This window comes from Gossypium hirsutum, chromosome D05 (genome assembly GCF_007990345.1).
Source record: "Gossypium hirsutum isolate 1008001.06 chromosome D05, Gossypium_hirsutum_v2.1, whole genome shotgun sequence".
Taxonomy (NCBI): domain Eukaryota; kingdom Viridiplantae; phylum Streptophyta; class Magnoliopsida; order Malvales; family Malvaceae; genus Gossypium; species Gossypium hirsutum.
In genome coordinates, this window is record NC_053441.1 from 52,660,858 (window position 1) to 52,683,698 (window position 22,841).

The 22,841-nt window shown below is 35.3% G+C and overlaps 2 protein-coding genes across 20 annotated transcripts; one reads left to right on the forward strand and one right to left on the reverse strand.

Annotated features, from left to right (window-relative positions):
* Positions 1-4,048: 4,048 nt before the first annotated feature.
* LOC107903836 (transcription factor bHLH103-like) lies at positions 4,049-7,549 on the forward strand. 19 transcript variants are annotated; one of them, XR_005912917.1, is made up of 7 exons: positions 4,049-4,589; positions 5,116-5,195; positions 5,698-5,754; positions 6,556-6,621; positions 6,963-7,018; positions 7,121-7,193; positions 7,288-7,549. XR_005912917.1 is itself a non-coding variant. In XM_041092138.1 (6 exons), the coding sequence occupies exons 1-5, from the start codon at positions 4,542-4,544 to the stop codon at positions 6,990-6,992; spliced, it is 273 nt and encodes a 90-aa protein (XP_040948072.1). In that variant the 5' UTR covers positions 4,049-4,541; the 3' UTR covers positions 6,993-7,018; positions 7,121-7,549. The 19 variants fall into 19 exon arrangements, 5 of the variants coding, with proteins under 5 accessions (XP_040948072.1, XP_040948073.1, XP_040948070.1 ...); XR_005912921.1 differs by having other exon boundaries at positions 7,173-7,193; XR_005912912.1 differs by lacking the exon at positions 5,116-5,195 and adding an exon at positions 6,275-6,346 and having other exon boundaries at positions 6,857-7,018.
* Positions 7,550-9,114: 1,565 nt separating this feature from the next.
* Positions 9,115-10,608, reverse strand: LOC121217200 (uncharacterized). Its single transcript, XM_041092729.1, has 3 exons — positions 10,605-10,608; positions 9,734-9,799; positions 9,115-9,596 (listed from the first exon to the last, which is right to left on the reverse strand). The coding sequence occupies exons 1-3, from the start codon at positions 10,606-10,608 to the stop codon at positions 9,115-9,117; spliced, it is 552 nt and encodes a 183-aa protein (XP_040948663.1).
* Positions 10,609-22,841: the final 12,233 nt, after the last annotated feature.

Here is a 22,841-nt window from a genome sequence, read left to right on the forward strand (position 1 = left end):
TACAGGCTAGCTGGACCTAGGGGTGTTCATTCGGTTAACCGACCAATTAACCGACCCGAAATAACATTAACCGAATTAATCGACCTTTCAAAATTTTTAACTGTTAACCGAACCGAAATTTTTTCAAAAAAATTAACCGAACCGAAATTTTTCAGTTAATTCGGTCGGTTAACCGAATTAACTGAAAATTATATGTTTTTTTATTTTTGGTTAAAACTTAACCGAATTAACCGAATTAACCTAATTACCCGAATTAACCGAATTAACCGAATTAACCGAATTACTCGAATTAACCGAATTGAATCACTACATAATTAAATTATTTTTAGACTTTTAGACTTTAGTTTTAGTTTTAGTTTTAGAATTTTATTTTTATTTATTAAATTATTTGTAATTTTTATGATTGGGTTGGGTTGGGTAATTGGGTTGGTTGAATACTTGGGTTTGGATTGGGTTTAGGTAAATAGTAGGCCTATTTATATATTATAATTTTATTTATTAACTTTTTCGGTTAAACCGAAAAAATTCGGTTAACCGACCGGTTTCAAACCGAATTAACCGTTAACCGAAAAATCAAAAAATAATTAACCGACCCCCGACCAAAAAAATTTGGTTAACCAACCAATTAACCGAATTCGGTCGGTTAACCAAATTTTTTCGGTTTTACCCAAATTTTGCACACCCCTAGTTGGACCTAGTTGCAACGATCTTAAAAATATAAAAATTATTAGAAACGGGAAAATTTTACTTACCAAATCACCAAGCCAAAGTTGGCCGAATATGTTTCCTTCTCCTTTAGGGTTTCGGTGGTGGATTTCAAATGAAGAAAATGATAATGGATTTTATCATGTTTTTATTATAATATACCTATTTAATAATTTACTCTTTTACCCTTTTAATAATCAAACTTTAACAATTTATAAGCCACTAACATCCACCAATTCTCATAATGGTTTAATTACCATTTATTCATGGCATCCAATACAACTCATTTTTGCAACAATTTCACATCAAATCCTTGTATATTTACTATTTCAACAATTTAGTCCCTAATCAAAAAATTCATCAGAATCACTTAACAAAATACTTTTAAATATCATGTTTCCTTCTCCTTTAGGGTTTCGATGGTGGATTTCAAATGCATAAGATGATAATGAATTTTATCATGTTTTTATTATAATATACCTATTTAATAATTTACTCTTTTACCCTTATAATAATAATCAAACTTTAACAATTTATAAGCACACTAACGTCCACCAATTCTCATAATGGTTTAGTTACCATTCAAGTCCCTTTTCATTTATTCAAAAATCCATTTAATCACTCAAATAAAAAGTGATCAAATTTTACATCTTCTACGATTTAGTCCTTTTTATTTAATTAACTATTGAAACATTAAAATTTTTTAACGAAACTTTAATAACACCTTAATGAAAATCCATAAATATTTATAAAAATATTAATGGCTCGGTTTATAGAAACGAGGTCCCGATACCTCATTTTCTAAAACCATTTGACATTAAAGTCTTACCACTCGAACTTAATAAATCACTTAAATAACATAAATTATAAAATCAAAAACCTTTTCAAAGGCACATTTGATTTGTAAATATTAAATAATAATATTTACGAACTTACTCGTCGGATTTGGTGGCCCTGAAATCACTGTTTTCGACACCACTAAAAAACGAGTTGTTACAATTTTTCTTGAAATTCTATGGAGGTTTAAGGCTTGGGTGTTGATAAAAATCAAAAGATTAGAGTTTGGAAATAAAAAATCGATTGGAGGCTTGGGAGAGCAAGGGACGACAAAGAAATGTATTAGGGAAAAACTATCGTGAGTTTGCTATAGAAGAAGGAAAAATAGGTTGAATTTTAAAATTTGGTAAAATTTCTTCATAAACATACAAAATTTTGACCCTTTTATAAATCAGTACTATCTTTGAAATGAAAGGTCTTTAAAACTCAATTTCAAAAAAAAAATCACTACACCAAAACAGGCTTTTAGCGGCATTTTTAATGGCGTTTGCATAAAAAACGCCGCTAAAAATCGACCATTAGCGGCGCTTTATATAAAACGCCGCTAAAGATCGAGCATTAGCGGCGCTTTATATAAAACACCGCTAAAGATCGAGCATTAGCGGCGCTTTAAGGAAAACGCAGCAAAAAACCTAAACCCAACTGCATCGTTTTTTGACCTTTCAGGCCTTTAGCGGTGTTTTTGGAGAAGCGCCGCTAATGCTCAGGGGCTTTAGCGGCGTTTTTGGAGAAGCGCCGCTAATGCTCAGGGCTTTAGCGGCGTTTTTGTAAAAGCGCCGCAAAAACATTTTATATGTCTAATTACTATTTATTTTGTTTTTTTATTAATTAAAATTCAATTTATTTTTAATTAAATATTTGTTAAAAATAGATAAATTTGAAACAATGACACGTAGAAATAATTTGAAATAAAAAACATGGAAAAATATTTGTTAAAAATGGAAATATTAAAATACTATTATTTAAAATAATTTTAAAGTTTGTACAATATTACTGAGTGTTTTTTAATTTACGTATTAAAAAATTTCTTATATAATCGTAAAAGAGAATATTACTTTTAAAATATTGAATTAATTATCTCTATAGTTTAAGGTTTTTGGTTTAGGGTATATGGTATAGAGTTTAAGGTTTATAGATTATGGGTTTAGGGGTTATGGTTTACAGTTTATGGTTTAAGGTTTAGGATTTAGGGGTTATGGTTTATGGTTTAAGGTTATAGATTAAGGGTTGGGGTTTCAGGTTTAGGGGTTAAGGGTAAGGGGCTGAGGGTTAATAGTTAGGGGTTTAGGATTTAGGGTTTAGATTAATTAGTTTTTAATTTATATATTAAATAATTTATTATATAACTGTAAAAGAGATAATATTAAATTGATATATTAAAATTATGATTATAGTTTAAATTATTTATAAATAATTTATATATTAAATAATTTAATATATTAAAATAATGATTATAGTGTTCTTGGTATATGACTAATTGTTTTTTAATTTATATAATCGTAAAAGAGATAGTATTATGGTTTATGGTTTATTGTTTAAGGGTTGAGATTTAAATTTTAGGGGTTAGGGGTTTAGGGTTTCAGGGTTATGTTTTATAATTTATGGGTTAGGGGATAGGATTTAGGGTTTAGATTAATTAGTATTTTTTAATTCATATATTAAATAATTTATTATATAATTGTGAAAGAGATAATATTAATTTTGATATATTAAAATTATGATGATAGTTTAAATTATTTAAGAGATAATCGATAAACTTTATATATATTAAATGGTTTAAGATTTAAGGTTTACTTGAGATTTGTTAAATGATGAAATTTTATATAATCAATAATTAATGTATTTATATTTAAAAAATATTTAATCTAAACCATTTGATATATTTAAATATTAGATTTTTTTAAAAAATGATAAATAAATAAAAAAAGTAACATGTGGATAGGTAACTATCTATTTTGGATAGGTAACTATCTATTTTGGATAAGACTAAATTATAACAAATAAAAATGAAATATAAGTACTAAAATCATTCTACATCGAACATCTAGCAAAATAATAGTAATTATATTTTAGTTAGAAAAAAATATCTCTAATAAAATAGAGATTAGATCAGAAAAGAATAATTTAAAATCATGATTAACGTCTCAATCTTTAATAGAAATTTGATATGTGAGAGATTAATTGCTTATATTGGATAATTCTAACTTAATAGTTAATTACAGTGATTTTATCATTTGTTTTCTTATTAAAATAAAAATATTTATTTTGAGAGTACTTGGTTTTTTTATTTTATAAAAAATCAATTTATAAAAAATAGTAATAAAAAATATTTTATAAAATTACTTAACTAATAATTTTTAGTAGACAAAATAAAAAATTTTTAGCAGAGTAAAACGGTATCATTTTATTTAAAATGAAATAATTTTTTGCAAAAACGCCGTTTTTATCTAAAATGCCACAAGTAAAAAGTAATAGCCGCATTTTTTTTATAAAAAATGCCGCAAAAGGCAATCTAAAAATCCCGCTCAGTTTTTTGGTTACCCGCTCGTTACTCCTTCTTCTTCTTATCTCCCAAATAAAAGTTTCTACTTAGATTCTTTTTCCCTTTTAATCTCAAATTTTGCCCCCAAATTTCTCATTTTCAGCAACACCAAGTAAATACACCTACGCCAATCACATTTCTTTTTCCTTTTCATTTCACTTGACTGAATTCACTCACCATAGCTACTCATTTTCTCTCTATCTGTTAGGGTTTCTTTTAATTTTAGGCTTTCAAGGGAAACATACAGTTTCCTTTTAATTTTACTGGTGATTTCTATGGAGACGAAATCCTAGATGACAAGAAACCGGAGAAGAGGAGTGAAAGAGAGACTGAAACTTCTCATTGAATAAGAAATCAATAGAAGGAAAAAGAAATCAGATCTTTCTGAATAAGAAGAAGAAAATCAGTACTTTCTTTCCATTGAAGAACAAGAAGTGAAAGAGGATATCAAGGGAAAATGTCAAGAGAAAAACTAAGAAGAGCCGCACTTCCTCCTGTTCAAGAGGTGTTCTTTTTTTATTTCTATTGCTTTCAGTATTTTTTTTTTGAGATTATTTTCAGTGAAAGAAAAAATTTTGGAAATAACCCATCATTTTTTTTCCATGGAAAACTGGAAAAAAAAAGAAACAAATTGATAATTTCGTATGTTTTACATTTATGTACTTGTTCCCTAAGCTTTTGTTTGGTTGGTAAGAAAATAGAAGTGTAGGAGGGTGGAAGGATGGAAAGTTTCATTCAAAAGGAGGAGCTTTTAAACCTTTTTGTTATTTTAATCTTGGGTTTGTAGTATTTGCGTGTGGAAAGTTCTGTTCTTTGAAAAAACAAGCTCTTTTTTTTTTCTTTAATTCAAGAGAAAACCAATTGAGAGTGTAGCTTTAGATTTAAGTATGATTTTATTCTATTTTTATGCTGAGGAATGGTTTCTAATTAGACCAATAAATACTGTAGTTTTATATCGAAGTATGAGTTTATTTTTTTGGTGAAGAATGATTTCTAATTGCTTTGGTTTTGGCTTTTGATATGAAATGCAGAATATTGATAAATTAGAAAAAGCTATAAATGAGGGTAATTTCTATGGAGCTCAGCAGATGTACAAATCAATAAGTGCACGGTATGACACTATGACTGCTTGCCATCACCAATTTTATTTTATTATTTTTAAGAGTTAAAAATTTCTAGAACTGTTATTGTTCTATGTTTCTCGGGTGTATGTCTGGTTGGAATGCCATGCCCATTGTACATGTCAAACAGAGGGACTTCACAAATGAAGTAAAAGAAAAGAGCCTGAGCAACAAAGGATTTAACTGTACTTAGTCTTGGATGGGGCTTAATGGGGTAAATCCCCTTATGGTTGGATAAAAGGCTTGTAAGATTGAGTAGGTTAGCATCACGTGATTTACTGTGTATGAAAAATTGGTCTGCAAATTATTAGTTTTGATATACTGGTGTAAGTGTTCAATTATTAGTTTTGGCATTGACTGCAGCAAGTGTGACTCAACTGATCTGTTAATGTGCTTTTGTTCTTTTAATTCTTAGACATCATATTTGTACATTTAAAATAATCTGTAGATCCATCTGCTTTAAGAGATAAAGTTATATTTGCAAATTGGCAGAGAAACCGAAGGAAACCTGAAGAACTTAATGCGGGAAAAAAGGTGAACAGTAGGAAGGTATGCTGATGAATTATGTAACTTCACACAACACTTAATATTGATTTCTTAGTTCGTTTTCCCCCTAAGTAGTGTAAGACAAAGTTTTGGGTAATCTTCCAAGATGATGTTTATGATGAATTTAGGATTAAGAAATTATGATTTTGGGGTTTTAAGTTATAGTATGATGTGGATTACAGTTATTATTGCTGAAATCATGAGATTGATCTGTAGTCTTCTGAAATAACTGGAAAATAAAATGGTTTTGTAAATGTTTCAAGCATATGTGTCGACAAGTTTTACCTGGGAAAAAGTTTCAATATTTTATCCATAAGTGAACATGGGACTAGGTGTCAAAGTTCAAACATGATTTTATCTTGAAATTTTACACTCTAATGGATTAGTTTTGTGGAGAGGTTGATTACGTTTGGGCTAGAGTTTATGATCTACTTTGTGCATGTTATCATACCAACTGCTTAGTTGACTGCATGTGAGCAGCTTTCGTAGTTTTTAATTCACACTTATCTTTTTTAATTCTCAGGTTAAAAATCAGCTGATTCGAATCAGTATTTGGGATTATATTTTTAATTCACACTTATCTTTTTTTTTTATGGTAATTGATTTTTTTTTATACATTTTTAAGTTTTTTAAATAGAATTTAAGAGAGACATCTGAAGTAATTTGGGGGAGTCTTTGTTTTACAGATTAATGTATGAAAAAGAGAATATAGTTTAAGTGAAAGTAAAATAGTAAATTAATCACCTACTTTTTCTTTTTTTTTCTGACTTGTATATATATACATATATATATGTTATATGGCAGGTGAGGAAAGAAAAATTAGGAGACAGAATTACAGCACTTCACCAGCTTCTTTCACCATTTGGGAAGGTATAAAAAACTTAAGATATTTGCAAGAAAAGAAAAAAAATCATGTTTTAACTCAGTTAATTGCAATCATTTTGATGAATAGTTTAATTTCGGTTGATCATTGGATTTTTTATATTTTAAGTGTAGGCACATGTTGATCACTGGATTTTTTATATTTTGCTCCAGTATGAAGTACAGACATTCTTTGTTTCTTTGCTTTATCTAACACATACACTATTTTGTGCTTACTTTGAAGAGTGCAAAGGAGAAGCAATTCTTATATGATATTGTTGCAAATGGTCAGAATGTAATTGATGTGGATAAGTAAGTGAAACTTAATATACATGCTACACCACCTGCAGGTTCATGGAGACTATGCGAGTTTTGGGTGATGAGATCTGCTATCGTGCTAAAGACTGTTAGTATCATGTATTTCATTTACTTGCGAAATACATGTTTAGTTCTTTTAGTGTTTTTTTACATTGTTATTTTTTCTCATCTTTTTCTTTTGTGTAATTAGTTGTGTAGGCGTCTTATCTTAAGTGGTGAGGTCTGATTTCATTTTTATTCAGGATCCTTGTGAGTACTGGAAGGTTGGACAACATGCTTAGCATTCTTTTGAGTTGCTAAAAATTTGGAGTCCAAATGTATAACATGCTTTGCATTCTATTCTTTTTTCGAATCCAGCTAGATGACACCATAATCAAAACCATAATCAGGTGGAAAACCTTTGCATACTTTTCACTTCATTTTTGTGTTTTGATCATGGTAGCATGCAAACAAACATGCTATTATTATTATTTTTTAAATGTGAAAGACGAAACTTACTGTATACTGTGTTATTTTCTGATGTAACCAAGATTTACTTGATTAAGAAAATGCATTGTATATTTTATTACCTTGCATATGTATTATTTATTTTAGTTTTGATTCTAAATTTTTATTTTTACTTAAGTGTTCTAACTTTTGGATTTTGATTGTGTTATTAATTTATTATTTTAAATTCTAAATTTAAATTCATTAAGTTTTATATTTATATTTAGTTTTAAAGTTAAAATTTTTGTAGACAATTTAATTTAAATAATATTTTTTATTTATCCTTAATACATAATATAATATTTATCATAGAAATAAATATTATTTGAAAAAAAATTATTTTTTAAAAGATATATTTTTAGCGGCGTTTGTGTCCAAAGCGCCACTAAAGGTCTCTATTTTATAGCGGCGTTTGTGAGAAAAAGCGCCGCTAAAGGTCATAGTCTTTAGCGGCACTTGTGGGAAAGTGCCGCTAAAGATCATGGTCTTTAGCGGCACTTGTGGGAAAGTGCCGCTAAAGATCATGGTCTTTAGTGGCGCTTGTGGGAAAGCGCCGTTAAAGGTCTTGGTCTTTAGCGGCGTTTGTAGGAAAAGCGCCGCTAAAAGTCTTGGTCTTTAGCGGCGTTTATTTTTAAAAATGCCGCTAAAGTTAACGACGCTGTCATTAAAGGCGTTTTTGGTGGCGCTAAAGGTTTAAAAAAGCGCCGCTAAAGCCTGTTTTGGTGTAGTGAATTAATTTTCTAAAAGTCATAGTCAAAAATGTTTTTGAATTAAATGCAGAGAATCGATGGGATAATTTTTAAAAAAAAAAACCTTAAAACTTGGACATTTGCAAGTAAGGAATGAGTAAGGCCTGAAACTTAAAATAGATTGTAAAAGAGCAGATAAACCAAAATAAATATACAATAGTTTTAGGGTTGGAAGTGCAGTTTTATAATCTGAAGTATTAAAGGAAAACCAGATAAGAATGTTCAAACCATACACTCTTTCCCCTCCCCAGATTTCAATGATGAAAAAGAATTAATAAGTGAAGAAAGGGTTACACTTATAGCTGTAAATCCTATATAACTGAATGTTCATAGTTTTAGTGCGAAAATGAACTTATTATTATTAGATTTTTAATTATATTATTATTTTTTTAGTTTTAAATTATGATTTAAATGAACATATACAAAGGCCATAAATATTGAATAGGTTTTATCATGTAAAAACAATATTTTATTTTAAAATATGGTGAAAATAATATGATTTTACTAAAAATTAATGGATATAAAAAACTAAAAACTAAAAATTAATGAATAATTGAAACCAAAGAAAATAAATAGAAAAAACATGATTGAGTCACTTGTCGCAATTTTAGTGTATAATCATTTTGAATATTGTTATAATTTACATCAAAGTGTGACTAAATGTTTTCTCTCTTTGAAACTGGAGATTAAGTTTTTAACGTCAGTTCTTCAGGCAGCTTGGAATAATATACTGCTAGCTCAACACTGGCATGATTAAAAGAAGTTTATTGTCTTAATTTTTTCACTTAAAGGAGTACAATTAACGGGCAAAGCTCATAAACTATAAGGCTATTCCTGTTAATACGGTTTGAATCAAAGTGAGCAAAAGCAATAGAGAAGCAGCAGTTGTGGAAGCAGCTTTCCAAGGTGTGCTGAAATACTTAAGCCAAAAGGTTGCTTTCGTTGTGTGTCAAGGTGTATCATAGTACGCATTCAAGGCCTGAACCAAACCTTTTAATTTTTTGTCATTGATACCCTTCACAATGTTCCTGCCAAGCCTGTTAAACAAAGAGGCCACTTGTTGGTTGCTGCCAAGCCGGCTGGTGATAATTTTCTTTTCCACAAGTAACTCCGCGTCTTCGCTGGTGTTGATAAGATAATCCATCAATAAGACATAGTCGCAAATGAGGGTTTTATTTGGATACTGGTATATCTCCAGGACCATCACATTCCTGAAAATAACTTCAGTATCATCGTATATATGCAGACATGGTATTTCAAGTTTTGGCTTGATAAAGCTTATGTCAAGTGTGCATTTGCTTGAACTTACATTGAACTGCACACCAGCTGCATGCAATTGCGTTGCGCTTTTCAAATGTTCATTGCTGTCATCGGGTTCTCGATTCTTGCTTTCATTTTCAGGGGTTCCACCATCGCTGCCGTGTTCACCATCTGTAGTTATTGGGAGATGAAAGGTTCTTAGTGTACAGCCCAATTATTGCCCGGGCCCAATTAACAGAGCCCAACAGGCCCAGAACCCAGTCAAGGGTTTCAGAAAACAGAAACCCTAGCCAAGCCTAGCGCCGCGCCCATCCCTCTGCCATCATCATTCGTTTTGTCCCATCGCCACCCACCGTTACTAGCTTCATCAACACCTGCAAAACAGAGCAAACAAGCAAAGAGCAGCAACAAATAATAGAAAAATAGAAATAGATGGGTTATAAAAGCAAAAAAACACTATCTTTGTATTTTTTAACAACAACAACTGAAATAAAAACGAGATCTAAAAGAAAAGGTTGATTCTAGTTCTTTTTCCTTTTCTGTTCTTGTGTTGTTATTTATTTTATTTTACTTTTTTTTTGTTTTCTATCTTTCTTTAACAAAAAATGGAAAGGAAAGGGGAAGAAAGTACTTACCGGTTTCGAAAACCCGTCGCCGGAGATCTTCTCTGGTGTTGGAATCAGACCAAAAGGGGTACGAAATACCCTTCCTTCTTCGGCCTATTCAGTCCGGAGGACTCGTTTTTTAAAGGGGTTGAAAATGGGGTTTAAAAGCTTGACTTTTAGGTGTCCCGACCACCGTAGCGGCGGGGCCGGCGGTGATTTCTCGCCGGATTCTGGGTAACTCCCGGAGAGGGCAGGGAGGGGGAGAGAGCTGAGCTCTCTGTTTCTTTTCTTTTAAAATGAAATGAAAACTTTTTTTTCTTTATTTTCTGCTATTTATACAGGCCATCATACGGCGCCGTTTTGGGCTTGAGTATTATGACCAAAACGACGCCGTTTCGCCTAATAACTGAAAACCCGACCCGATGGCCTTCAGGATCCGTGTGTTTCTGCAGTGAAGGGATATTTGCGCTGCAGATCCTTCCGCATTTCGCCCATTCTGTGATTTAGTCCCTTTTTGTTAGGTTTATTTTATTTTTAATTTTGCCCTGGAATTTCTTTCAGATTTCAATCTGACCCATCTTGAAGCTGTGCGTTTTGGAGGGACGGGATTATTCCCCTTTTGATCCTTCCTCGTTATTCGCGCATTCAATATGGTCCTTTTCCCTTAATTTATTTATAGATTTGGCCCCGGATTTTGGTTTTAAAATTTAATTTAGCCCCTTTTTGTTATTTTGTTTGTTTTATTATTAAAATCAATATATGTGTCTTGTTGTTACATTATTATTATTACATAATTGCTTATATATTTGTACCCGTATGTATATTTTATAACTTACTTAATATATACATATATACTTATATTTTATAATTTATCTACATATATATGTATTTTTTTTAATTTGTATATACATACGTGCATCTATACTTACATAAATATTTAATAACTTTAAAATATATATTGTTCATATTTTATAATTTTATGTATATACATACGTATATATTTTCCTTATATGTACATATATAATTTTCATATATTTTCTTTTATTTTCTATGTTCATTTATGTATTTATTTATATGTCCATTTTTATGCTTTAGTTTATTTATTTGCTATGGTATATACATGATTGATTTATTTTATTATTCGTTTTGTTCATTTTTTATTCACATTATCATGTTTATTATTCCATTATGCATCTAAATATCATAATTCAAAAAAGGAAAATATTCCTAATTGAGGCAATATTTAGCATTTGTAGATTCGAGAGGATCGTACTCTAACTTACTGGGTTTCGATTTTCACGATAAATCTAAATACACGAATCTTTTTAAACTCATTTTTTAAAAATGATCTCGGGATTAAAAAATCGCGTCCTAACTTACTGGTCGTGATCTCATTTTAAATCCGAGATGGCTAAAATATCTTTTAATAAGCTCTTTTTTATTCGTGTCGAGAATTTGAGACATTGTATTCTGACTTACTGGATATGATTCTCTTTCTCGATTAACGTGAAATATATTTCTTTTTCCAAAAATTTTAATTTTAATACAAGGATCGTATTTTTAATTCTTTCAAGTTCTCAATTTTCAACATCAAGACATTAGATAATTAACTAGGTACCAATTTCTATGCGTTACGAGGGTGCTAACCATTTCTCGTATGTAACCGACTCCCGAACCCGTTTTTTAGATTCCGTAGACCAAAACCGTTGTTTTAATAAAATCAAATTATTTATTAAAAACAACCTCTTTCCAAGGTGACCCAATCACACCTCAAAAAGGATTGGTGGTGACTCCCTTTTTCGTTTTCAAAACCCAAGTCGACCCCGTTTTTCATCCAAAAAAAATGGTGTCAACAACTTGGCGACTCCACTGGGGAGCATAAATAAGAGAGTCAAGCCACGAGTTGATTATCTCTTGTCTTTTTGTCGAAAGTTGAAAATTTGATTTAAATATACGATCCTCTCATTGCATTTTATTTTGAGTTATAGTTTATCATGTTTTGTATTTTAAATTTTTTATATACCTCTGCACATTGCATTGCATGACCGTTGGTCACACCTCTTAAGTGGGAGTGAGAAGCTACGCCTTCGTGAGGTTTTCACCTCCGCATGGGATAGTGAATCGCTTACGGGATACATCCGTACCTATGTCTTCGTGAGATTTTCATCTCCGCATGGCCATAGGGAAATGTATTCCCCTGAACTGAACTCAGTCCGTATGGGCCTATAATGGGTGAGGATTGAGGAATCTGCTGGTTCAGGTACCCTACTTAGAACCAAACCACATGTAATGAGCCATAAGAACCGACTTAGGCAGAGCTACGCCAAACCTTAGTGCTCACCTAAATGGATGCTATGTTTATCGTCATTTACGTTAAATCTTGTTCTGCGTAATACTATTTTTGCTTTATTTGTGATTGTATGGCTTTGTCATTCTAAAAGAGGTGTCGATTCATGTTCAGTGTCTAAAACGAAAGCTTATCATGGAAAAGGGATTTCTTGATAAAGTAGAAGATAATGCGGCTATGCGAGTATGGGCTGAGACGACACAACGGGAGAAAGATGATAGTCTTACCGAAGGGCACATGTTAGAATTGTGGGATTTCACCCGTATCAGTGTAACCAGAATAACCTTCGAGAAATGAAAGAAGTCTAGGATCAGTGGGATGTCGAGACCAAGCAGCTGTTCTATTGTAACTACGGTGACCTACCTTATCTGCTCAGTGTCAAAGTGGACAAGTATTTATTCCGAGCCCTTGCTCAGTTTTGGAATCCTGCCTACAGTTGTTTCACTTTTGGGAAAGTAGATTTGACGCCTACTGTGGAAGAGTATACGACCTTGCTTCGGTGCCCAAAGTTTCAAGTCGACAGGGTTTATTCTAGAGCTGCTTGTGTCCCTCCGTTGTTAAGGAAATTAATGAACATCACTAGGATGAGCGAGCAGTGGGTCGCTGCCCGAATCCAACAGAAGGGCGACAGTAAATGTGTCCTTTGGAAAAACTTACGAGATTTGGTACTTGTACATCCTGACGTAAAGAAAAGGGTCGATGTCTTTGCTTTAGGTATCTACGGGCTAGTGGTCTTCCCAAAAGCTTTAGGGCACATAGACGAGGCTGTATCTGATTCGTTTGATCAGCTTAGTAAATGGGTTACACCGGTTCCAGCAATACTGGCTGAAACTTTTAGATCCCTGAGTGCATGTCGGAAAACAGGTGAGGGAAGGTTTATTGGATGCGCACAGCTTTTATTGGCATGGTTTCATAGCCATTTCTGGAAAGTAAAAAATGTCTCTTATCGAGTATTCTCTAACAGCTACTCCCCTCTAGAGGAATTGGTGGCCACGCCAAAACGGGATGATATTTCAGAAGAAAGATGGATGGAGATACTCCAGAATCTCCAGGATGAAGATATTGAATGGAGGGCTCCTTGGTTAATTCCTGATGAGATATTGTACCGATGTGGAGATTTCGACTGGGTTCCTCTGCTCGGGATATGGGGAGCTATCGGATATGCTCCCCTACTCGTATCCAGACAGTATAGATCACGACAATTCGAACTAGCAACGCAAGGGTTGGCCTATTGTGATTTTTCCTATAGGGAGGACAATTATAAGAAAAAAGGTTCGATAAGTGTCTAATGCCTGGAACCAAACTTGCCGAATGAAGATTTTAGCCGTGGGTCTGACAATGACCCCCGAGTATAGCCAGTGGCGTGATTAAAGGGTCAACGATAATATCCCGACGTCAAGTCCAGAAACTGCTCGATCTTTAGAGGAACACCTACAAGTATTGCCCTCTGAGATAGAAATTATCAAGAAAGAATTTGAAAAGAGGAGTTTGGAGATAGGGAAGAAAGTAGAGCAGTTAAAGGAAGAGAAAATGCAGTTAGGACTGGATTTGGACATTCAAAGATTAGAAGCCAACAAATTAAGAAAAGGAAAGAACAAGGTAGAAGAAGATTTAGACAGCCTGAAGACGGATTACAAGAAGTTGCGTAGGTCGATAAAAACTATTGGCTTGGGTAAAACGCTAGAACAATGGCGACAGGAAATTCAGGAGGAAAAAACGAAGGCTAATCAGTGGGAAAAGAAATTTCAGGATACTCAAACTCGAGAAGTTACTTTGGGAGAGAGTCTACTAGTCTGCCAAAACGAGAAGACGAAGTTAAATGCCCGAGTAACTGAACTGGAAAGGCTACTTCACCAATACCGTTGTCGTAATTCTGCGGTTGAATTAAAGGCAAGCTTGGACAAAATTGAAGAATTAAAGGGACAAGTAAGAGAGCTTGAGGACGCATTGCAAAACAGCGAATTCCGAATAGAGCTTCTGGAAAGAAGTAGTGAGCAGTGGCAAGGGAAATTCCAGCGGTCTCAAGATCAGATTAGAGACAAAGATTATGTTATGGGTGAGGCAGTGGTTCAAGTACGCGAGGTAGCTGATCACCTGCAAACCCTAGCGGTTCAAGCTGATCTATTAAGTTTGAAGTATGAGTCGGAATCGGACCGGGGCCGAGAATTAGCTTGGCTTCTTAAAAAGGTTAAGGCTTTGGGTATAAGGGCAAAGCCGTATATGTAATCTATTTTATGTAAAGAAATTTCTTCTCTAGTAAAGTTTTCTAATGAAGTTGAATTAGAATCAGTGTCTCTTTTTGCATTCATGCATCTACATATCATCATATGCATCAAGTTTTAAAAAGGGAGCCTAATTAGTTTAAAATTATGACAGAACTACCCTGGAAACTAACAAAATTTCGCCAACCATTTATCACTATGGTACCCGTCGCAAAACAAAAGCCATGAATCAAAGACTCGAAAGACTCGAACAACTCCAAAAGGAGATGCAAGAACAAATGCAAGAGCGGTTAGAGAAGATTCAACAAGATATGAAGAACGAAATGATAGAGTCTCAAAAAAGCATGATAGCTGAATTAACGCAGTTGTTCAAAGGGGGAAGCGACAAAGGAAAAGACCCCGTGGTTAATACAGAAGAAGAAAGTAATGATAGCCCTCTCTATCCCCCAGGTTTCACTCCTCCTCATGCACAAACCCAAGCTGAGGTGCAACCACGCAAATCATCTGTTACTATCAGGCCTCAGCAGTTTCAAACTAATGCCTCAATGCCAGTAAATTTCCAAACTGGAATAGGTTCTCATCTCGGAGAAGCCCTTACTAATCCCATAGTACCCGATTTTGACGAAATGATGGGAAAAGAGAAAACAAAGGAAAAATTACCAAGCCGATTGGAGGAAAGATGTAAATGGCTCGAAGTGAAATTTAAAGCCATGGAAAGTAGCGAGAATTATCATGGGATGGACGCTAAAGATCTAAGCTTGGTACCAGATTTGGTCCTCCCTCCCAAATTTAAGATGCCAGAGTTTGAAAAATATGACGGGACAAGTTGTCTTGAAGCTCATATCACTATGTTTTGCCGAAGGATGACCGGGTACATCAACAATGAGCAACTGTTGGTTCACTGTTTTCAGGACAGTTTGATCGGGTCAGCGGCTAGATGGTACAATCAATTGAGTCGAACCGAAATCCACTCCTGGAAAGATTTGGCGCAGGCCTTTATAAAGCAGTACAGACATGTGATGGATATAGCACCCGATCGAATTGTATTGCAAAACATGGAAAAGAAAACTAATGAGAGCTTTCGCCAGTATGCTCGGAGATGGAGGGAAGTAGCAGCATAAGTTCAACCACCACTTTTAGAGAAGGAGATAACCATGCTTTTTATCAATACCTTGAAAGCTCCATTTCTCAATCACATGTTGGGCAGTGCCGCTAAAAGCTTTTCAGACATAGTGATGTCTGGAGAAATGATAGAGAACGCCATAAGATGTGGCAAGATAGAAGCAGGAGAAAGTACTAAAGGTCGGCTCCAAGGAAGAAGGAGCACGAGATAAACAATACAAGCATGTTTAACAAGGACCATTCTAAAATAATCACGGTCGGACAAGCCAGAGCAGTAACCGTTAATCGGCAAGGTTCTTCAAAACAGGAATCTAATCCAAGGCCAAATGTAGAGAGACTTCAATTCACACCCATCCCAGTGATGTATAGGGAATTGTACCAGAACTTATTCGATGCACATGTGGTATCTCCATATTACCTGAAACCAATGCAACTTCCATACCCTAAGTGGTATGACGCAAACGCCCAATGCGAGTATCACGCGGGGACCAAGGGGCATTCGATTGAAAGCTGCACTGTATTCAAGAAGTTAGTTGAAAAACTTATCAATTTAGGGATCGAAAAGATTGGTGACTCATCAGGACCAAATGTAGCAGAGAATCCGTTGCCTAATCATGACAATAAAGGGGTGAACGCGATAATTGAGAACGAAAGAAAGAGAGTCAAAGCCAACGTAGCCGAGATAAGGACCCCCTTGAATGGGTTTGGAAACAAATGGTGAAAAGAGGTCTCATCAGGCAAAATTCAATAAAAAGGCCTGAAGGAGTAATGAAGTTTTGTGAGTTCCACGCAGAAGAAGGCCATGACATCCAAAAGTGTACCGAGTTCAGAACCATGGTGCAAAGCTTAATGGATAGCAAAGAGTTAGAGTTTTATGAAGAGATTAATGAACTAGCAGAAGGAGAGGTCTATGCTACAGAAGAAGGATCTACGGGGAAAGCCCAAAAGGCTAATTACCCGGTGGTAATTATTTCAAAACCAATGAGCAGAGAATCTGGAATACAAATAGCACCAAAGGTCATAATCCAAAAACCTGTATCCTTTCCCTACAAGGATAGCAAAAAAGGTTCCTTGGAATTACAACTGCAATGTAACAATCCCAAGAGAAGAGAGCTTGGTAAATGCTTCAGGAGAGGATGAATGATTCTATACACGAAGTGGAAAACGCTATGATCCGGCAAACGCAAGAGTAGAGTCTGGAAAAGGAAAAGCCTTAGTGGTTGAATTGGGAAAAGCAAAGACAGACAACATTGAGCTGCGTATCAATCAGCCGGTAACTAAAAATGAGGCTAATGAATTTCTAAAATTCTTAAAACATAGTGAGTACAGCGTGGTAGAGCAATTACATAAGCAACCGGCTCGTATCTCGATGCTTGAATCGCTTCTAAGTTCAGAGATACATCGTAATGCGCTGATTAAGGTGCTAAATGAAACTTACGTCACTGATGATATCTCAGTGAATAAGTTGGACCGTTTGGTTAATAATATCAGTGCCGACAATTTCATTTTCTTTAATGATGATGAAATACCGCCCGGGGGAAGAGGAGCCACCAAAGCCTTACATATTTCTACTTACTGCGGGAAATATATGTTATCAAGAGTGCTAATTGATAATGGATCAGCCTTGAATGTTTTACCCCTATCCACCTTAAATAGGTTACCGGTGGATAGCTCTCACATGAAATCATGCCAGAACATAGTGAGAGCATTTGATGGTACCGAAAGAAAGGTGATGGGAAGAATAGAAGTACCTCTCTTGATTGGCCCAAATATGTACGAAGTGGATTTCTTAGTGATAGATATCAAGCCTTCGTATAATTACTTACTCGGGAGACCATGGATTCATTCAGCAGGGGCGGTGCCTTCATCATTGCACCAGAAGTTGAAATTAGTGACAGAAGGTCGGTTAATTACGGTTGACACTGAGGAAGACATCATTGCATCGGTAACCAGTGACGCACCATATTTGGGAGTGGATGATGATGCGGTCGAGCATATCTAGAGCCACAAGGATGGGACTACAAATGACAGTTGGGAAAGGAGCTGTGCCTGGAAGAGGACTGGGGAGATGCCTTCAAGGAAGGATAGAGACACCAGTGGTGAAAGACAAACAAGACCGTTTTGGTTTAGGATTTAAACCAAATGCCAAGCAGAGAAGGAAAGAGTTAGAGAAAAGACAAGACAGGAGGAAGGCGCATTTGAACGGAAAAGAAGTTGATTGGGAACCTATGGCTTTCCCCCACATATCCAGGACATTCATATCGGGAGGAACCATGTATTCTGGACTGAGGACTCCAAGAAAGAAGACTGCAGAAGAAATGTTAGGAAACTTGAGCATCAATGCCATATTTGAAGAAGAATCTGAAGAAGGAAGTACATCAGGCATCTATCCCGTTGAACCTGGGAGTGTTTTAAACAATTGGACTGCAGAAGAAATGCCTGAAGTTTTTAGAGCTTTTCCAGAGTAATATTCAAAACATATTAATTGTTCTAAACCTAGAGAAAATGAAAACTTTTGTGCACTGAAATGGGCTTATATGTGGACATTGTGATTTCAATGAAATATATCTTCGCATTTTGAGTATATATTCTCTTAAAATTCTTTTCATTCTTTCATAAGAATAGCCATCTTGAATGCTTTTATTCCGAATCATTCTTTTATTCATGGTCATATTAAATAAGAATCCTTAAATTCATACATTCCCTGTACATTCTTTGATACCTATAACAGGTCCCAAGATATCAATGATATGAGTGACTCTACTATGGACTTAGAAAATCCTTTTGAACGAGATATGTGTTTAGAGGAATCTCAAGATTTTGAAGATAACACAGATTGCAACCTATCTCCGGAATTGTTGAGGATGGTAGAGTAGGAAGAGAAACAGATTCTACCTCACGAGGAGACAATAGAGACAGTGATCCTGGAAGAGGGAAAGGTTGTAAAAATTGGTACCTGCAAAGCTGAAGAAGTAAAACAAGACCTCATTAAATTGCTACGAGAGTTCAAAGATGTCTTTGCATGGTCATACCAAGATATGTCGGGGTTAAGTACTGACATCGTAGTTCACCGACTTCCTATAAAGGAAGATTGCAAACCAGTTCAGCAAAAACTCCGAAGAATGAGGCCTGATGTTGTGTTAAAAATAAAAGAGGAGGTGCAAAAATAATTCGACGCTGGATTCCTGCAGGTGGTCAAATACTCCGAGTGGGTAGCCAATATCGTTCTTGTCTCTAAAAAAGATGGGAAGGTACGAATGTGTGTAGATTATAGAGATTTAAATAAGGCTAGCCCAAAAGATAACTTTCCCTTGCCGCACATCGACGCCTTGGTGGACAACACAGCAGGACATTCGCTGTTTTCTTTCATGGATGGCTTCTCTAGATATAACCAAATTAAGATGCATCCTGAGGATATGAAGAAAATTACATTCATAACCCTATGGGGAACCTTTTGTTATAAGGTGATGCCATTTGGGTTGCAAAATACAGGGGTAACGTATCAGAGGGCCATGGTAACACTGTTCCATGATATGATGCATAAGGAGTTAGAGGTCTATATTGATGACATGATTGCAAAATCTAAAACAGAAGAGGAACATATGCATGTCCTTAAGAAATTATTTATGAGGTTGAGAAAATTTCAGCTAAAGCTAAATCCAGCAAAATGCACATTTGGGGTCAGATCAGGAAAATTGCTTGGGTTCGTGGTCAGTGAGAGAGGAATTGAGATTGATCTTGACAAAGTAAGAGCAATACAAGAATTACCCCCGCCGCGTACTCAAAAGGAGGTTCGAGGTTTTCTAGGAAGGCTGAACTATAATCCTGGTGTATGAGATGAGGAATGTCAAAAAACTTTTCAAAAAGTCAAACATTACTTATCCAACGCCCCAGTGCTGATGCCATCCTGCCCAGACAAACCGCTCATACTGTATTTGGCAGTATTTGAAAATTCCATGGGATGCGTGCTTGGTCAACATGATGAATCAGGACGAAAGGAAAGAGCAATCTACTATCTCAGTAAGAAGTTCACTGAATGCGAAACAAGATATTCGCCAATCGAGAAATTATGTTGTGCCCTAATCTGGACAACTCGGAGACTGAGACAGTACATGTTGTACCATACGACCTGGTTAATCTCCAAATTGGACCCTCTGAAATACTTAATAGAGTCAACCGCTCTGAATGAAAGAATGGCCCGATGGCAAATTCTTCTATCTGAATTTGACATAGTCTATGTAAACCAGAAGGCGGTCAAAGGGAGTGCAATAGCGGAATTCCTAGCAAGTAGGGCTCTGAATGATTATGAGCCATTGAACTTCGATTTCCCAAATGAAGATTTGATGTATATCGCAACTGTAGAGAAAGATTTCCAAGAAGGTGGTCCTTGGAAGTTGAGTTTTGACGGAGCTTTAAATGCTATAGGCAACGGAATTGGGGCAGTACTCGTGTCTCCTAGTGGAGATTATTATCCATTCACTAGCAAATTGGACTTTGACTGCACAAATAATATGGCTGAGTATGAAGCTTGCATTATGGGCATCCGGGCAGCCATAGAGCTGAAAATTAAGGTGCTAGAGGTATACGGGGACTCTGCATTAGTAATTTATCAGCTCAAAGGGGAATAGGAAACAAGAGACCCGAAGTTGGTCCGCTATCGAAAATTGGTTATGGAATTGATTGAGGAATTTGATAGTGTCACCTTTAGTTACCTCCCGCGAGATGAAAACCAGATGGCAGATGTTTTGGCCATTTTAGCCTCCATGTTTAAAGTGAACAAATTAGAAGATATAAAGCCTATCCAGATCAGCATCTATGAGGCTCCAGCCCATTGTTGCAACATTGAAAATGAAGAGGGAAAGGATGATCACCCTTGGTACCATGACATATTGCGATATGTGAAGAGTCGTGAGTACCCTGACCATGCGACAAAAAATGATAAAAAGACATTAAGGAGATTAGCCATTGACTATGTCCTAGATGGGGAAATTTTGTATAAAAAAGGAAAAGATCAAGTATTGTTGAGGTGTGTGGATGCTGTCGAGGAACAAGAAATTTTGGAAGAAGTGCATGAAGGTATCTGCGGAACGCATGCCAACGGCTTCACGATGGCCAGACAAATTATGAGATTTGGGTACTATTGGTCCACCATGGAAGGGGATTGCATTAATTATGCCAAAAGGTGCCATAAATGTCAAATTTATAGTGACAAAATACACCACCACCTTCACCCCTTCATGTTATGGTTTCTCCATGGCCTTTCTCCATGTGGGGAATGGACGTTATCGGGCCAATATCTCCAAAAGCTTCTAATGGGCATCGTTTTATCTTTTTGGTTATTGATTACTTCACTAAATGGGTGGAGGCTGCTTCATATGCAAATGTCACGAAGTCGGCAGTTAGCAAGTTTCTGAAAAAAGAGATCATATGTCGATATGGGATGTCTGAAAGGATCATATCCGATAACGCGATGAACTTAAACAACAACTTAATAGCAGAAGTTTGTAGTCAGTTCAAGATCAGACACCACAATTCGTCACCGTACCGTCCAAAAATGAATGGTGCCGTGGAAGCAGCTAACAAAAACATCAAGAAAATTATAGGAAAAATGACTGAAACCTACAAAGACTGGCACGAGAAATTACCTTTTGCTCTCCTGGCATATCGTACTTCTGTTAGGACCTCTACTGGGGCAACACCGTTTTCTTTAGTCTATAGAAGCAGTTTTACCCATAGAAGTTGAAATTCCTTTCCTCTGAGTATTAGCTGAACTAAAGTTGGATGAGGCTGAATGGATTCAATCTCGATATGACCAGCTAAACTTGGTAGAAGAAAAGAGGTTAAAAGCTATTCGTCATGGTCAGATGTATCAGAAACGAATGATGCGAGCCTATAACAAAAAAGTTCGTCCCAGAGAATTTTACGAGGGGGACCTGGTTTTGAAAAAGATTCTTCCTCTACAAAAAGATTTTAGAGGAAAATGGATGTCAAATTGGGAAGGTCCTTATGTGGTAAAAAAGGCCTTTTCAGGAGGAGCTTTAATCCTGAGCGAGATGGATGGTAAAAGCCTGCCAAATCCTGTAAATTCAGACTCAGTCAAGAAATATTTCACTTGAAAAAAGGGGCATTCAAAAAAAAAGGGAGAGGCCAAGGTGAAAACCCGCAAAGGGCGCCTTGAGACCAAAGGGATTTGAGTTGAAAACCTGAAAAAGGCGGCTCAAATTTTGAAGAAACGTGAGGTGAACGGAACAGCTCAAATTTTGATCAGGATCTGAGGCATGTGGTGGTCTTACTATACCTGAATCACAAGGAGTAGGTGACATCTTGGGGTATCGACAAAATACTGTAGATTCCCTAAACACATATTAAATGGTCTTTAGAAAACTTATGCAGGGAAGCTCGTGCTGCGATATCTGGGGCACCTGTTGTCATCTTATATTTTGAATCTTGGCAAAATTTGTTGTCTTGATTAATGTATTCATTTCAAGCTTTGCTCCCCAATAAAATTTCATTTTATCTATTGTCTTATTTTATTTTATCTTAGCAAAATTTGCTATCTCGATCAACTCATTCATTTCGAGATTTGTTCTTAATAACATTTGTTTGTTCGTTGTGGTAATCTTTTCGAAGAACATTTAGAATAACTATTAATGAACTGAATGTTCAAGCAAATGGAGTTTTGCATATTACTCTAGAAATTTCTAAATAATGAAGGAACCTGAAATAGGACTGTTGTTTAGAGCACACCAAATTCAAAGTGTCTAAAAGGGAAAAGTCCAAGTTAGGACTATCCTTTCAAATTTTGTTGTCCAAACATTGAACAAAATGACAAGATGCCGTGTTGGTGGCAAAGCTTCAATGAACAAACAAGCGATGTTCACCAAGCAATAAGAAAAGGTCTTCGGGGAGAAGAAAACTCTTCATTGAGCACAAACATTTCGTATAACACCTTGGGAACGGGGTATTCACATTCTGTATCATTGAATTGTGATAGCAGAGGATCGAGAAAAGGCCAGATCTTTCTACCTTTGGGTTACAGCGGGAGAAAGATGGTTCAAATTTTGCGTCTAGTGGATCGAACTTGGAGGTTTACAGTGGGGGCAATCTGATTAAGTGTTTC